General features: G+C 45.3%; 1 protein-coding gene across 1 annotated transcript in view; it reads left to right on the top strand.

Moving 5' to 3' along the window:
• The window catches only part of LOC130045748 (N-acetyllactosaminide alpha-1,3-galactosyltransferase-like), a 77,088-nt gene extending 61,120 nt beyond the window's left edge, over positions 1-15,968 (top strand). The window contains exons 5-6 of the mRNA XM_056138584.1: positions 15,693-15,745; positions 15,922-15,968. Coding sequence (XP_055994559.1) covers positions 15,693-15,745; positions 15,922-15,968 — 100 coding nt within the window. The remainder of the gene's footprint in view (positions 1-15,692; positions 15,746-15,921) is intronic.
• Positions 15,969-16,339: the final 371 nt, after the last annotated feature.

Consider the following 16,339-nt stretch of genomic DNA (forward strand, 5'->3'; position numbering starts at 1 on the left):
ACCTCGTGGGAAGGGGGGCGTTCCGGTCCGTCCTTCACGCCCTACCGAGGTCGCCAGTTGCCCCCCACGAGCGGCTCCCCAGCACGGCCACAGCCCCAGAAGCACAAGGACTTAATGCAGAACCCAGCAGCTTGGAGCAGAAAAGTGAAAGGACTATGCGTTAATCCAGGCCATCATGTCTGTCCGGAGGGGAAAGGGTGTTGCCCCATTCGCCCTCTCCTCTCTGGAAAGAAAGATGGCAGCCGCATGGGAGCCTTGTGGACAGAAAGTATGAGCCAGGGGTGTGGGGGCGACTAAAACCTCATGGGAAGGGGGGCGTTCCGGTCCGTCTTTCACGCCCTACCGAGGCTACCAGTTGCCCCCCACGAGCGGCTCTCCAGCACGGCCACGACTCCAGAACACAGAAACCAATTTCTTAACTATCTGACTTTCAGTAGAAATACTTCCAGGGTCAATAGGTAAAATAGCAGAAATCCAAAACCAACATTTAATTCTTGAACCCAGTTGTAGAAAGCAAATCACTTCACAATGCTTTTTCAGCATGTCTGATTTGGGGGGAGTAAACTCTAAATAATAGTGATGAATCTTTTATTGAAACAATGAATCTAATCAAAGCAGATAGAGTGTTAACTAGAATTCATCTGCCTCACAGGGACTGGGAGGGGTGGGGAGTGGGGTTTTATTGGGGTTCTTCATGGTAAAAAATAAGTATTGGTAAAGGGAAATGTGTTTGATATTTGCATGACTGAGACCTAAACCTGAAAGCTTTGTAACCTTTCCCACAGTGATTCAATAAATAAATTAAAAAAATAAAAATAAAGGAGGCTGTTCAAAGACAGGTAGACAGTCAAGAGGAAGGTGATATGTTAATCTTATTGTTGGCTGTGAAAATAATGGCCAATGAAGATTTGTAGAGTCTTTCTGAGAGGAATACACCACCATGGGGGCAATGTTGATGCAGGAGTGGTGATGGCAGGTCTCTGGGTTTTTCTACAATTCCCAGGTCCTTCAATATTTCCAAGAATATTGAGTAATAAAGTTGCTCAGACTCAGAGTTAGAAAGTAGAATAGTTTATTGGAAAGTGGAAGAGAAAGGAAAAGGAACTCCCAAGTTGGGAAGAACTTAGTATAGGACTAAGTTAATTATGGCTTTTTTTGAGTTGTTTTTTTTTTAATAGGAAAACTGGGGCTTTGTGTTACAGAGAATGCAGGAAGTTAAAGACAAGGGTTTGTGTAGGCCCTTTCAAAATAAAATTGCGTTCTTTACATTTCTTATCGATTGACAAGAATGTTACAGAGACTGTAAGAATCAGATAGATGCGTGTCTGGCCATTTCCTTAGGTATTGTCCATTATCTTAGCCTCCTGGTGAGCCTAAACTTTGCGGCAGAAATTTTTGTTGAATAATTGTTAACTTCTTGTTTATCACAAAGAGTCCAGGAATTTGCAGAAAGTCAAAAATGTAGGATGGGTTGTAGAATGGCAATCAAAAGTGGGTCTGCTCACGACAGCTGACAAGGGGAAACTGAGGCTTCCTCTTTCAACATCAGATTTCACTAAGGCCTGTCAAAATGTAGGAGCTGAAAGTCACAGGCTCAGTTGCTGGCAGTAGTGACACAGGAAGGAGAGGAGAGCACGATATGCTAAAATGTTCTCTCTTGAGCACATAGTTTAACTTTTTAAAAAAAATTTTTTTTAATGAATCACCGTGAGATACAGTTACAGACTTACAGACTTCCGTGATTTGGGGCTGGAGCAATAGCACAACAGGTAGGGCGTTTGCCTTGCACGTGGACGACCCGGGTTTGATTCCCAGCAACCCATGTGGTCCCCTGAGCGCCGCCAGGGGTGATTCCTAAATGCAGAGCCAGGAGGAGTAACCCCTGTGCATCGCCAGGAGTAACCCCTGTGCATCACCAGGTGTGACCCAAAAAGCAAAAAAAAAACCTTCCGTGATTGTGTTTCAGTTATACAATGATCAAGTATTCACCCCTCCACCAGTGCCCTTTCTCCACCACCAATGTTCCCAGTATCCCTCCCGCCACCCCCCATCTCTCCCCCCTCCTCTGTGGCAGGCACATTTCCTCTTTCTTTCTCCTTTGGGGTATTGTGGTTTGTAATAAGGGTAATAAGTGGCCATCATGTTCAGTCCACAGTCTACTTTCAGCACACATCTCCTATCCTGAGTCCTCCAACACAGCTTAACTTACCTCCCTCACCTCCCTCTATTTCCCAATAAACTTGTTATATTTCACTCTTCATCTACTCCTGAAGTAGCTAAAACAATAAGAATCACCTTAGAGGAATCAAAGTTTGCCTTTATGAATCCATTCCTCCTGTGCTGGCTTGGTGCCTTCCATGTGTCCATCCAGCCTGGGTGCTAGGCCTGCAGAGGGGACTAAGATGGGTGGAGGTCTCTGTCCTAGGAGCCCAAGAATGGGACAGTGGTATTGCAGAGAGCGGGCAAAGGGCAGAGGCTTCCTTTGACAGTCCATATGATGGAGGATCATATCCTCCTCTGAAAGGGCAAGAGAGCCTGTCACATTCCCTTGCTATCGGGTCTTAGGCTGGCTTTACTTGTTTGGATGAGAGGCACCAGGAACTGAAATCAGACCCTGCTTGTGCAAGGCCAGTGCTCTACTACTGTGTTACCTCCCTGGGTCCTTCAGTGGGACTTTGGACTCACACCAGAATACAGCTCTGGGGAACCAGATGGCTGATGCCAAGGAACGGTTGAAAGGAGACCGGTTGAAATGGGTAACTGTTCCACAATAAAAGCCTTTATGGGCATTCCCATAGGATCACCATCCTTTAAAACACACTCACATTAAAAGAAGTCTGTATTATTGGGATAAAACATCTTGATGGTGTCATGTCTTTAAAAAGTCTTCTCAGGCTGGAGCATAGCGGGTAGGGCGTTTGCCTTGCGCACAGCCAACCCAGGTTCTATTCCCAGCATCCCATATGGTCCCTAAGCACCTCCAGGAGTAATTCCTGAGTGAATGAACCAGGAGTAACCCCTGTGCATTGCTGGGTGTGACCCAAAAAAGAAAATAAATAAATAAATAAATAAATAAAATGGCTTCTCAGAGGGTGGGAACAATTCCTACATGGGTTGACTGAGTGTAGAAGGTCTGAGCTCAATTCCTAGTATTGCCTGGAGTGAGCCCCAAGTACCAAGGTAGGAGTAGCCCTGGAGTATCACTGGGTGTGGCCCCCTGAAAGAAAATAAAATTCTTTTTTTTTTTAATTAGTGAAGCACCATGAGGTACAGTTGTAGATTTACAAATCTTTGTGCTTGGGTTTCGGTCATACAATGATCAAATACCCATCCCTCCGTGGCTGGAGTGATAGCACAGCGGTAGGGCATTCGCCTTACAAGTGGCCAACATGGCCAACCCGAGTTCGATTCCTCCGCCCCTCTCGGAGAGCCCGGCAAGCTACCGAGAGTATTCGATATGCCAGACACAGTAACAACAAAGTCTCCAATGGAGACGTTACTGGGCCCGCTCGAGCAAATCGATGATCAAAGGGAGGGCCTTTACCTTTACCTTTTACCCATCCCTCCACCAGTGCCCATAGAAAATAAAATTCTTAAGAGCTAAGAGTTATGGAGGTGACAGAACTGAAAACCAGGCTGGGAGATGGATTCTGGGGGCTGGTTAAATCACACAAGTATATGAGATCATCTACCTGGCTTTTGAAATCAAAGGGTATAGCATCTTTTATGAATGCTAGTTTGAACTGGATCAGGGAGAAGATTAGGGTCTTGACAAGTAGAATAGTGATGTATGTGTGTTAGTGCAAAAGCGGATTGGCCTGGGCTGGCCTGTAGGGTTCTTGAGAATTGTATGAAAGATTTGTATACCAAAATCAGAGGATTAAAAGTTAGAGTTCATTGTACAATCGCATCTGGGTCCCTCCGCAAATATCCAGATCTCTCCTTTACCTGTGTACAGTGTCACGACTCCTGCCCCTGCCCTTGCCCCATCCCGTAAATGACCTGTCTGTTCCATCCCATGCAGTCTTCTTGCCTCCCCTGAACCATGACCAGGTCCTACCCCCGTGTCACTCTCTACCCCATGCATGCTTTTCTCAATCTTCGGATCTCTGCCCATGGCCACATGCATGTGGGCAAGATCCCTGTGCTCTCTACCTGTCTCTGAGCCTCCCACCTGTACCCCAGCAGTTCCTCTTGTCCTGTCCTGCCTTTACTTTCCTAGTCTTGGGCTGGTGAGTTCTTGAGAATTGTATGAAAGATTTGCATATCAAACTCAGAAGGTTAAAAAGTTAGAGTTTATTGTACAATTGCACCCGGCCATGGTCATGTGCATGTGGGTGAGACCCCTGTGCAGCTCAACACATTATCTTTTTTTTTTTTCCCTTTATTTTATTTTATTTTTTTTAAAGTTGTAGATTTACAATTTTTTGTGCTTTGGTTTCAATTATACAATGATCAGATACCCATCCCTCCACCAGTGCCCATTTTCCACCACCATGGATAATATCCCTCCCACCCCCATCCCCCCATCCCCCCGTCTCTGTGGCAGGGCAATCCCCTGTGTTCTCTCTCTCCTTTTGGGTGTTGTGGTCTGCAAAAGAGGCATTGAGTGGCAAACATGTTCAGTCCATAGTCTACTTTCGACATGCATCTCCCCTCCTGGGAGGATCCTCCAAACATCCTTTATTTGGTGCTCCCTTCTCTATCTGAATAGCCCTTTCCTCTAGGATACCCGGCTGGCCTCTAAGTTATGGAGTAATCCTCCTGGTGCTGATCTCAGCTATTCTTGGGTATTAATCTCATACTTTGTTACTTTATATCCCCCAGATGAATGCAATCTTTCTATGTCTATCCCTCTCTTTCTGACTCATTTCGCTTAGCATGATACTTTCCATATTGTACCACTTGTATGTAAATTTCATGACTTCATCTTTTCTAAGAGCTACATAGTACTCCATTGTGTAGATGTACCAAAGTTTCTTTAACCAGTCATCTGTTCTTGGGCATTCAGGTTTCTTCCAGTTTCTGGCTATTGTAAAGAGGGCTGCAATGAACAAACAAGTGCAGATGTCACTTCGACTATACATTTTTGCCTCTCTGGGATATATTCCCAGGAGTGGTATTGCTGGGTCAAATGGGAGCTCAATTTCTAATTTTTTGAGAATCGTCCATACTGTTTTCCAGAAGGGCTGAACCAGTGGACATTCCCACCAACAGTGAAGGAGTGTCCCTTTCTCGCCACATCCACGCCAGCATCGGTTGCTTTTGTTCTTTTGAATGTGGGCCAGTCTCTGAGGTGTGAGATGGTATCTCATTGTGGTTTTGATCTGCATCTCCCTGATGATTAATGATGTAGAGCATTTTCTCATGTGCTTTTTTGCCATTCGGATTTCTTCTTTGAGAAAGTTTCTGTTCATTTCATTGCCCCATTTTTGGATGGGGTTGGATGTTTTCTTCTTGTGGAGTTTAACCAGTATTTTGTATATCCTGGATATCAACCCCTTGTCAGATGTGTATTCGGTGAATATCCTTTCCCATTCTGTAGACTGTCTTTGTATTTTGGTCACTGTTTCTTTGGAGGTGCAGAAGCTTCTTAGTTTAAGATAGTCCCATTTATCTATCTCTGTTTTCACTTGCTCGGCCAGTGGCGTGGCATCTTTGAAGATACCATTAGCTTCAATGTCATGGAGGGTTTTGCCAACTTTATCTTCAATGTACCTTATGGTTTCTGGTCTGATGTTGAGGTCTTTAATCCATTTTGATCTTACTTTTGTACATGGTCAACACATTATCTTTACCCGGGCATCTGAGCTCTGCCTGAATCTGAGCTTTCCTGGGTATCTGGGTCCTGCCTGTACTCCACCATCTTGCTGGGAGGGGGCCTCCTTTTATCAGCTCCTATATCCCACCCCCAGCCACCCCATTATCTATTCTGATTGACTACCCAATTCATAGGCAGGATTTAAAATCACCGACTAAACTCACCTAACGCTCCACCCTTCTTCTCCCACTGCACCAGGTGGGCAAAGTTTAGAGAGTTTCAAAAGTATAGACTTTTATGATTTTATGTTTATTTTTAGTTATTCTTCTGTGAGGAGGGGCACATCTAGTAGTGCTCAGGAGCTACTTCTGACACGGTGCTCAAGGGTTGTTCTCAACAGTGCTTTGGGATCATGTGTTTCTGGAATTCAAGCCTTGAGTTACCACATGCTATCACATGCAAAGCTCCTGCCCTTTGAACCAACTCCTGAGCCCAAGCAGAATTCCCAACGATGGCATTAATAACTCCTTAACTGGGCCATTTTTGATTGCGGGTGGCTGCGGGCTTAGCAGTGGGCCAAGGGGGATAAAGCTCAAGTGATCGAGCACATACCTACCACCTGCCAGTCCCAGAGTTAGATTCCCCAGCACTGGATTGCCCCCAGCACTGCTGCCTGACGCCCAGGGTCACCATCCTTGCCCCCAGCACCGTTGCACCGATAGCCCAAGCACTGAACTGTCAGATCTGGAATGTCTTCCAGCAAAGCAGGAAGTGGTCTCTAGGGAAGAACCAAAACCGAACAAACGTATTTCAGCCATTTCCTGGATTCTGCCTAACAAGTGCTGGCAGGATATTGTCAAATGTAACTGCAGGTGAGGCAACAGAGGAAACTGTCCAGTTTGAGGAGTCACTTGATACGAAACTTTCTTTAGGAAATCCCAACTCACTGGGACCGGAAACCATGAAGGTGTCTCACACTCTGTTTTGTGTGTGTGTGTGTGTGTGTGTGCTTTTTGGGTCACACCCACACCCGGAAATGCACAGGGGTTACTCCTGGCTCATGCACTCAGGAATTACTCCTGGAAGTTTTCAGGGGATCATATGGGATGCTGGGAATTGAACCCCGATCGACCGCGTACAAGGCAAATGCCCTACCTGCTGTGCTATAGCTCCAGCCCCTCACACCCTATTTTATTACTGCTTCTGTGATACCTGACTTCATGAATCCTGCCAAACTCTCGGGTGGGGTGTGTGTAATAGATTATGGGTACAGTAACAGTGTTGCCCGCAGAGGTTGGAGTTCCCCGGTGGCTTATGTGAATGGGGAGGCGGGGGGCAGCAGCCTCAAGAAGGAAATCTACTGCCTTTTCCCTCCCCATCTCTGTCACCTGGAAAAGTGCCTGGGAGATTTGGGTCTGGTGAAAATTTGCTATGAGCCCCTGTAGGGCAAACTCTCCCATCCTCCTGGGCCTAGGAGGCAGCTGTTAATCTGCACGTGGCATCCACTTGTGTGTGGGAGATGATCCTGGCCACCTGACTTCTCGGGGACCCGTGAACTCGGGCTGGAGCAAGGAATCACTCTCTACCAGAAAGGAAAGTCAGTCCTACTGCACTCATTTGTGGAGTAAAAAATAACATAGCGACCGGGAGGCCAGGGATTGCAGGAAAAGGGTCTTTTTTGTCTTCAGTCACTTTCCCCCCTCCGTCTCTGAAATGATTTTCCAGAATTTCTGCTCATAAAAAAGAGTCAAGAGCTCTGTTGCTTCCTCTGTTAAAATGAGCTGGAAACCTAGCAGCTTGGAGCAGAAAAGTGAACGGACTATGCGTTAATCCAGGCCATCATGTCTGCCTGGAGGGGAAAGGGTGTTGCCCCATTCGCCCTCTCTTCTCTGGAAAGAAGGATGGTGGCCGCATGGGAGCCTTGTGGACAGCAGGTATGAGCCGGGGCTGTGGGGGCGACTAAAACCTCATGGGAAGGGGGGCATTCCGGTCCGTCCTTCATGCCCTACCGAGGTCACCAGTTGCCCCCCACAAGCGGCTCTCCAGCACGGCCATAGCCCCAGAAGCACAAGGACTTAATGCAGAACCCAGCATCTTGGAGCAGAAAAGTGAACGGACTATGCATTAATCCAGGCCATCATGTCTGTCCGGAGGGGAAAGGGTGTTGCCCCATTCGCCCTTTCCTCCCTGGAAAGAAAGATGGCGGCCGCATGGGAGCCTTGTGGACAGCAGGTATGAGCCGGGGGTGTGGGGGAGACTAAAACCTCATGGGAAGGGGGGCGTTTCGGTCCGCCCTTCACGCCCTACCGAGGCCACCAGTTGCCCCCCATGAGCGGCTCTCCAGCACAGCCACGACTCCAGAGCACAGAAACCAATTTCTTAACTATCTGACTTTCAGTAGAAATACTTCCAGGGTCAATAAGTAAAATAGCAGAAATCCAAAACCAAATTCTCGAACCCAGCTGTAGAAAGCAAATCACTTCACAATGCTTTTTCAGCATGTCTGATTTTGGGGGGGGTAAACTCTAAATAATAGTGGTGAATCTTTTAATGAAACAATGAATCTAATCAAAGCAGATAGAGTGTTAACTAGAATTCATCTGTCTCACAGGGACTGGGAGGGGTGGGGTCTTATTGGGGTTCTTCATGGTAAAAAATAAGTATTGGTAAAGGGAAATGTGTTTGATATTTGCATGACTGAGACCTAAACCTGAAAGCTTTGTAACCTTTCCCACAGCGATTCAATAAATAAATTAATTAAAAAAATAACATAGCATGAGACTGACATCCAAGGACAGTAGACACAAGGACCAGGAAGATTGCTCCATGGTTGGAAGCCTGCTTCTTGGGCAGAAAGGAGAAGGCAGCTGGAATAGAGAAGGGATCACCAAGACAATGATGGTTGGAGCAATCAGTCGGGATGGGAGATGTGTGCTGAAAGTAGATAAAGGACCAAACGTGATAGCCTCTCAGTATCTGTATTGCAAAACATAATGCCCCAAAGTAAAGAGAGAGTATGGGAAATATTGTCTGCCATGGAGGCAGTGGGAGGGTGGGAAAGGGGGGATATACCAGGGATATTGGTGGTGGAGAATGTGCTCTGGTGGAAGGATGGGTGTTTGATCATTGTATGATCGTAACTCAAACATAATAGCTTGTAACTGTGTCTGATGGTGAGTCAATTAAAAAAATATATAACTAAAAAATAGAAAGTCAGTCCTAGACCTAACCCAGGCTTTTCAGGTCCATCACCTTTTGGTTCTCAGGGGCTATTGCTAGCCCAGGGCTGGGAGTTGCCCCCGTGGATATTCATGGGACCCTAGGATGCTGGGGATTGAACCTGATCCTCCCTCCTGTTCACACTAGCCCTCTGAGTTATCTTCCAAACCTGAAAATATCTCTATTACAGTATCCATTCCATGTATCTCCGCTGTTTTGCATATATATTTCCTTATGGTTTTCTTCCATGACTGACCTGTGACTTCTCGTGACAGAAGCCCAACAATAAAGACACTCTGGTAACTTAGAAACCAAAGATCCAGAAAGACCAATGCTTTCAAACAGTGACTACCATAAGACCCATGTCTCCACGTATATTTTCCGCTGTGGGGTTGTAAAACGACTTTGGGGTTAAGAACTTAAACATTTATCTGCAAAGATGACTCAGAGTACAGAAATGCCCAGGACAACAGGAAGCAACAATGAACTTCCTGCCTCTTTCTAGAATTCTCAGAAAAGTTATTTGGTGTGATTATACCACTAGAATGGCCATGGAGCTAAGATGACTGGGTGGGAAAATCCTAGTGAGAAACTTCACCTTCAGGGCAAAGTCACTGACAGAAGCAAATACCTTTATTAATTACTGCATGGTCACTTTATAAGTGTATTTGCTCTTCCATTTGTAAAATGACAGTTCCAGCTGGGAAAGTGGTTCAGGGGTAGATCTCACCTGTCACATATGTGAGGGGGTTTGGTCCTTACTTCAACTGAAGCAGGATTCCTCAACGACATATTCTAGGAGTGGAGCAAAAATGAATAGGTCGTAAATCACAAAGTTAAGACAAGAACATAAAGAGTGAACAAGTCTGAATAGGTTGGGAGAACAGGTACTGGGCTGCAGAAACAATAAGTAAATATCTGGTCGAACTTGCAACAAATCCCACTAATCACTCATTCTAGCCCTATGTATTGAGGCTAAATGATGTTATAATAGAAAAAAACCTTTTTATTAAGTGGTCCAGTCTGCAGGATATGATCTAGGGGATTTGCAGATGGTACTGATAATGAATTTCTCCCTGAAAAATGAAACAAAGGAATAGAAACAAATCCAGAACTCAAAACAGAAAAAACAAAACCAATCCAAAACCATAAAGGCAAACAGAACAGAACCAAATCTGCAGGCAGACACCAGTGGAGTGCCTTCAAATACAAATACTCCCAAGGAGGAGACAGGTAGAAGTCAGAAGACTTGTTAACTTGTCCGTATTTACCTCACATGACCTGAGGGTTCCAAATGGCAGAATAGCCCGAAATGGCAAGAATATCTTATCACAAACTTAAAGTCAGCACAAGGCAAAGGGTTCATATTGAAAAAAAAAAACCCTAAAAACCCAGAGGGTTTTCAGTTGTACAGGGCTTACTAGTCTGAGTTCATCAAGCTTTTCCAAATTAAGCAATTTTCTCCATCAACATAGTGCTTAGGAAAGCTGGTGCCCTGAAGGAGAGGAACATGAGAGTCCCCAAGACAAATGGGTTTTGGGCAGCTACAGGGAGTCCCCATCATTGACCCCTCTGAGCAAGCGGATAGCACACATCTGATGCCTATCACCACTCCTAGTAACATGATTAAGTCCTGGCCACAGTGTTCTAACCATTGGGAACTGGGGAGGCTGAACCATCTGGGGTTCATAGCCATTCCTGGCTGGCTTGCCAAGATCAATACAACCCCAAGTTCATGTGTTCACTGTGTGAAGGCCAATATCCAAGAAACAAGAGTCGATGTAAGAAAAACAGGTTTATTCAAAGGAACTGGCTCCTCAGAAAATGGTGGACTCATCCAAAACTTCTTAAAGAACCCATTTTAATGGTCACAAAGAGAATTTATTTTATTTAAAGGAAAAGAAAACAGAGACGGTGACATTTTTAGGAAGGGTGTGTAACGCTGGTGGGCACCAATGTGATTAATACATTCACTCAGGGCCACTTTTCTGATGGGACTGTAAATGAAGGTTTCTGTTTAAGCTTTCCTTCCTCTTATCTTTTTGGAAAAGATAAGAGGGATACTCCCAAAATTTTCCATTATACCTAACCAGACAGGTTTTCTGGTTTCTAATATTGAATTCAACCCTTAATTTCTTTGGGTCAGGTTCAAGAATAGACTGACTTCCCAATTTAAAAGAAAAAAATTAATTAGGACTTTCCTGTTCTCATTAGAGCATTTCTTGGGTGGACACAGGAAAAACACTAATTAACTTTCTTTCTCACTTATTCAATTATGGATACAAGGTGCCAGCCTGTATTCAAATCTACCTCTATGTCTTAATGCCATCATTATCACTGCCCATCAGTTTTAATGACGCACTTAAAAAGCTAGGCAAAGAGAAAAAAGAAACATAAAAAATAAATATAAAGTATAGACACTGATTTCAATTATATGCAAATGTCCTTCAAGGACCACCTTGAAGAAAAAAATCATCAAAATCAGAGTAGCTGTTAGCAGCAATAAGATTAAAAATAATTCTCTATCCAAGTTGCAATTTTATATACTGTCTCCATTTATAAAGCATAAGATTCTCAAAAAGAAATAATATCTCACCATTTTTTGGAATCACTACAGGAAGAAAGTTTAGAATTAGAAATTCCCCCCCGCCCCGGGAGAGGATGATACATTAATATAATTTCTAAAGTTCATTTCATCAATCATTTCTATGGAATATGCATGAAAAACTCAGACTAGGACAGTTTCCTAAACCAGTGAAATTCAACATTTTAAAATCAGAACGTGGCATCCACTCATGCAGTCTCCAAGTAAATTCAAGAATGAAACCAAAGGGTGTTCTCAGTTTGGGGCCTGGAATAAACTCCCCAACTGATGCAATCTGAAACCCGAGCTAACAAGTGTTTACCAAAGCCTCTGTCCCCAAGGAAAGTGCCTCCTTTCTAATTCTCCTCTAGTGATAGCTGTGGGGATTGCCTGGAGCCTGCAGGGAAGAGACCAGCCTGGCGGACAAACATCGCAGTTCTGTTGAAATACTGGCCTTCCCCAGCAAAAGTGAAAACAAAATTCTTTTTCTGATGATCTGTAGTTCGTAATGCATCCCTACTTCACTGAAGGGTCTGGTTAGTTTCTTGTAGTTCGCTCCCCTAGCCTAGGAGCAAATAAACAGGAAGTTCATGCCCCTGGGGCTTTGTTCACTAAGCAATGGAAAAAACGAAGCTGGACTTTCTCAAAGATGATGTAGAGAGAAAAGTTCATTAAATTACTGTAGTCCCATCCTTTCTTCTCCAGAAGCCATTTGACTGTGCAAGCTGTCGGCTACCCCTGGTGTAGAAACAAGTCTTTGCTCCTTTCAGAGCCTGTGTCAGGATTTTATTATTCTCTGCAGTCTGCCTCCAAAGCAGATGTGAAAGGGGCCGGAGCAATAGCATAGCGGGTAGGCAGTTTGCTTTGCATGTGGCCGACCTGGGTTCGATCCCTGGCATCCCATGTGGTCCCCCAAGGGCACCGCCGGGAGTTATTCCTGAGTGCTGAGCCATTAATAAACCCTGAGCATTGCTGGGTGTGACCCAAAAACCAAAAAAAAAAAAAAACCCACAAAGTAGATGTGAAAAAGTGATGCCAGGGTATTTCCCACCCCCTTTTTGTGGAATTAGGCCCCCCCCCCCACCATTGTGGCATTAGCCCTTTAAGCAATCTCGCTGGCCCCAGTTAGATTTTTCTGACAATTCTGTGTGCTCTGACACCTCTGACAATTCTGTGTGCTCCAGTTTTTGTTTGGAATGTCATGAGGCTCCAGAACTAAATCAGAAAGCCAACCATGTCACATGATCCAATCACCATAAAGGGTGGGTATAGTACAGCGCATCACTGCGCCCAAATATTGAGCAGATTAACAAGGGAAAAAGTGGGGCCGGAGCAATAGCACAGCGGGTAGGGCGTTTGCCTTGCACGCGGCCGATCCGGGTTCGATTCCCAGCATCCCGAATGGTCCCCTGAGCACTGTCAGGGGGTAATTCCTGAATGCCGAGCCAGGAGTAACCCCATGTGCATTGCTGGGTGTGACCCAAAAAGAAAAAAAAGGAAAGGAAAAAAGTTCCCCTTGCCAGGGAGACCTTTGTACTGCTGGAATAGCTCTGCCTCTCTTATTTATTTATTTATTTATTTATTTATTTTATTAGTGAAACACCATGAGGTACAGTTGTAGATTTACAATTTTTTGTGCTTGGGTTTCGATTGTACAATGATCAGATACCCATCCCTCCACCAGTGCCCATTTTCCACCACCATGGATAATATCCCCCCCACCCCCATCCCCCCATCCCCCCTGCCTCCGTGGCAGGGCAATCCCCTGTGTTCTCTCTCTCGTTTTGGGTGTTGTTGTCTGCAAAAGAGACATTGAGTGGCAAACATGTTCAGTCCATAGTCTACTTTCGACATGCATCTCCCCTCCTGGGAGGATCCTCCAAACACCCTTTATTTGGTGCTCCCTTCTCTATCTGAAGTGCCCTTTCCCCTAGAATACCCGGCTGGCCTCTAAGCTATGAAGTAATCCTCCTGGTGTTGATCTCAGCTATTCTTGGGTATTAATCTTATATTTTGTTATTTTATATCCCCCAGATGAATGCAATCTTTCTATGTCTATCCCTCTCTTTCTGACTCATTTCACTTAGCATGATACTTTCCATGTTGTACCACTTGTATGTAAATTTCATGACTTCATCTTTTCTAACAGCTACATAGTACTCCATTGTGTAGATGTACCAAAGTTTCTTTAACCAATCATCTGTTCTTGGGCACTCAGGTTTCTTCCAGTTTCTGGCTACTGTAAAGAGTGCTGCAATGAACAAACAAGTGCAGATGTCACTTCGACTACACATTTTTGCCTCTCTGGGATATATTCCCAGGAGTGGTATCGCTGGGTCAAATGGGAGCTCAATTTCCAATTTTTTGAGGAACGTCCATACTGTTTTCCAAAAGGGCTGAACCAGTCGGCATTCCCACCAACAGTGAAGGAGTGTCCCTTTCTCGCCACATCCGCGCCACATCGGTTGCTTTTGTTCTTTTGAATGTGGGCCAGTCTCTGAGGTGTGAGATGGTATCTCATTGTGGTTTTGATCGGCATCTCCCTGATGATTAATGATGTAGAGCATTTTCTCATGTGCTTTTTTGCCATTTGGATTTCTTCTTTGAGAAAGTTTCTGTTCATTTCATTGCCCCATTTTTGGATGGGGTTGGATGTTTTCTTCTTGTGGAGTTCAACCAGTATTTTGTATATCCTGGATATCAACCCCTTGTCAGATGTGCATTCGGCGAATATCCTTTCCCATTCTGTAGACTGTCTTTGTATTTTGGTCACTGTTTCTTTGGAGGTGCAGAAGCTTCTTAGTTTAAGATAGTCCCATTTATCTATCTCTGTTTTCACTTGCTCGGCCAGTGGCGTGGCATCTATGAAGATACCATTAGCCTCAATGTCATGGAGAGTTTTGCCAACTTTGTCTTCAATGTACCTTATGGTTTCTGGTCTGATGTTGAGGTCTTTAATCCATTTTGATCTTACTTTTGTACATGGTGTTAGGCAGAGTTCTGAGTCCATTTTTTTGCATGTAGCCGTCCAGTGATGCCAGCACAATTTGTTAAAGAGGCTTTCCTTACTCCACTTCACATTTCTTGCACCTTTATCAAAGATTAGATGATCATATGATTGAGAGGAGATGTCAGTGTATTCAACCCTGTTCCATTGGTCTGCAGTTCTGCCTTTGTTCCAGTACCATGCTGTTTTAATTATTACTGCCTTGTAGTAGAGTTTGAAGTTAGGGAGGTTGATTCCTCCCATTTTCTTTTTCCCAAGAATTGCTTTAGCTATTCGTGGGGGCTTATTGTTCCATATAAATTTCAGGAGTGCTTGCTCCATTTCTTTGAAGAATGTCATGGGTATCCTTATAGGGATTGCACTGAATTTATACAATGCTTTCGGTAGTATTGCCATTTTGACAATGTTAAGTCTCCCGACCCATGAGCAAGGGATATCTTTCCATTTCCTCATGTCCTCTTTTATTTCCTGAAGTTAGCTCTGTCTCTTGATTGGAGTGGTGGTTATAGGAAACTATGCAAGTGACAAAGTGGCAAGGAGCCAACCACACATCACAGTTGTTTCCTGACCTTAATACTTCATGTAAGTTGTCACTATTGCAGGAAACTTGTTAGAGTGGATAGAGGGGACCCAGAGCCTCTCTACTGTCCTGGCAATTTTCTATGACTCTGTGTTTCAAAGTGTTCTTTTTTGGAGGGAGAGGATGCTGATGGCAGTGCTCAGGGCTACTCCTGGCTCTATGCTCAGGGCTTACTCCTGGCGGGGCTCAGGAGACCACATTAGTACCCAGGATTGAACAGGGGTGAAGGTGGGGGCTGGTGCGTACAAGGCAAGCACAGTACCCACTGTACCATCTCTCTGGTTCCAAAATGCTCTTAGCGGAAAGCAGCACACAGCTGCTTGGCCGCCATAGCACATTGGGAGCATTGTGCATTATTAGGACCGGTCAATAAAGCTCAACATGGTTTGCGTACGTGAGACCCAGCCACCACCCAGCTGAAAGCAAGAGGGCAGGAAGCAGCCACACCTAAGCTCTTCCCCACATGGGACTTCTGGTCTGACCTCCCCGACCTCCTGCATCTTCGGGTCATGGGGCACCTCAATGTCCCCCTTCTGCACAGCCCACTCCCCAAGCTCTCCATCACGCTCTTCCCTGCCACTGATGCTATCTATAGTGAGTATGGGCTTGCTGCCTTGCTTCCTGCTAGACTGACATTTCCACCTGCTAGGCTGTTACTTCCACGTGCTAGACTGACTCTTCCACCTGCTAGACTTCCACCTGCCATAACTGACACATCCACGTGCTAGATGTACACTTCCGCCTGCCTGCCTGACACTTCCACCTTCTAGACGCACACTTCCACGTGCTAGACTCACGCTTCCACCTGCTAGACTGACATTTCCACCTCGAGTGCCCCTAGACCCAGGGATGTCCCACGAGGGGGCCGGGGTCCCTTGGCCCAAGGTAAGTGTTCAGAAGAGAGTTTTGTCTAAATGAAAGCAACTCTCTGACCCCTGAGCCTCCTCCCTGGTCCTCTGTGCTCTGGAACAGGCAACAGCGACCTCACGTCTGTCCCTCCGCTCAGACCATCCGGCCCCAGAGAGACCCCGATTTTCTCCCCTCTAATTCAGAAACCCCGGCTGAAGGGAGTCTTTCCCTTATTGGTACCCGTGAGCCAGGTATAGCTCTCTCAATCCCCTCTCCAATCTCTTCAGCCACCTGCTCTGTTCCCCCACCCAGGAGCCCCGCCTAACGGCTAGCCTGGCC

Source organism: Sorex fumeus, unplaced genomic scaffold, assembly GCF_029834395.1.
Source record: "Sorex fumeus unplaced genomic scaffold, SorFum_2.1 ptg000129l, whole genome shotgun sequence".
Classification (NCBI taxonomy): Eukaryota; Metazoa; Chordata; class Mammalia; order Eulipotyphla; family Soricidae; genus Sorex; species Sorex fumeus.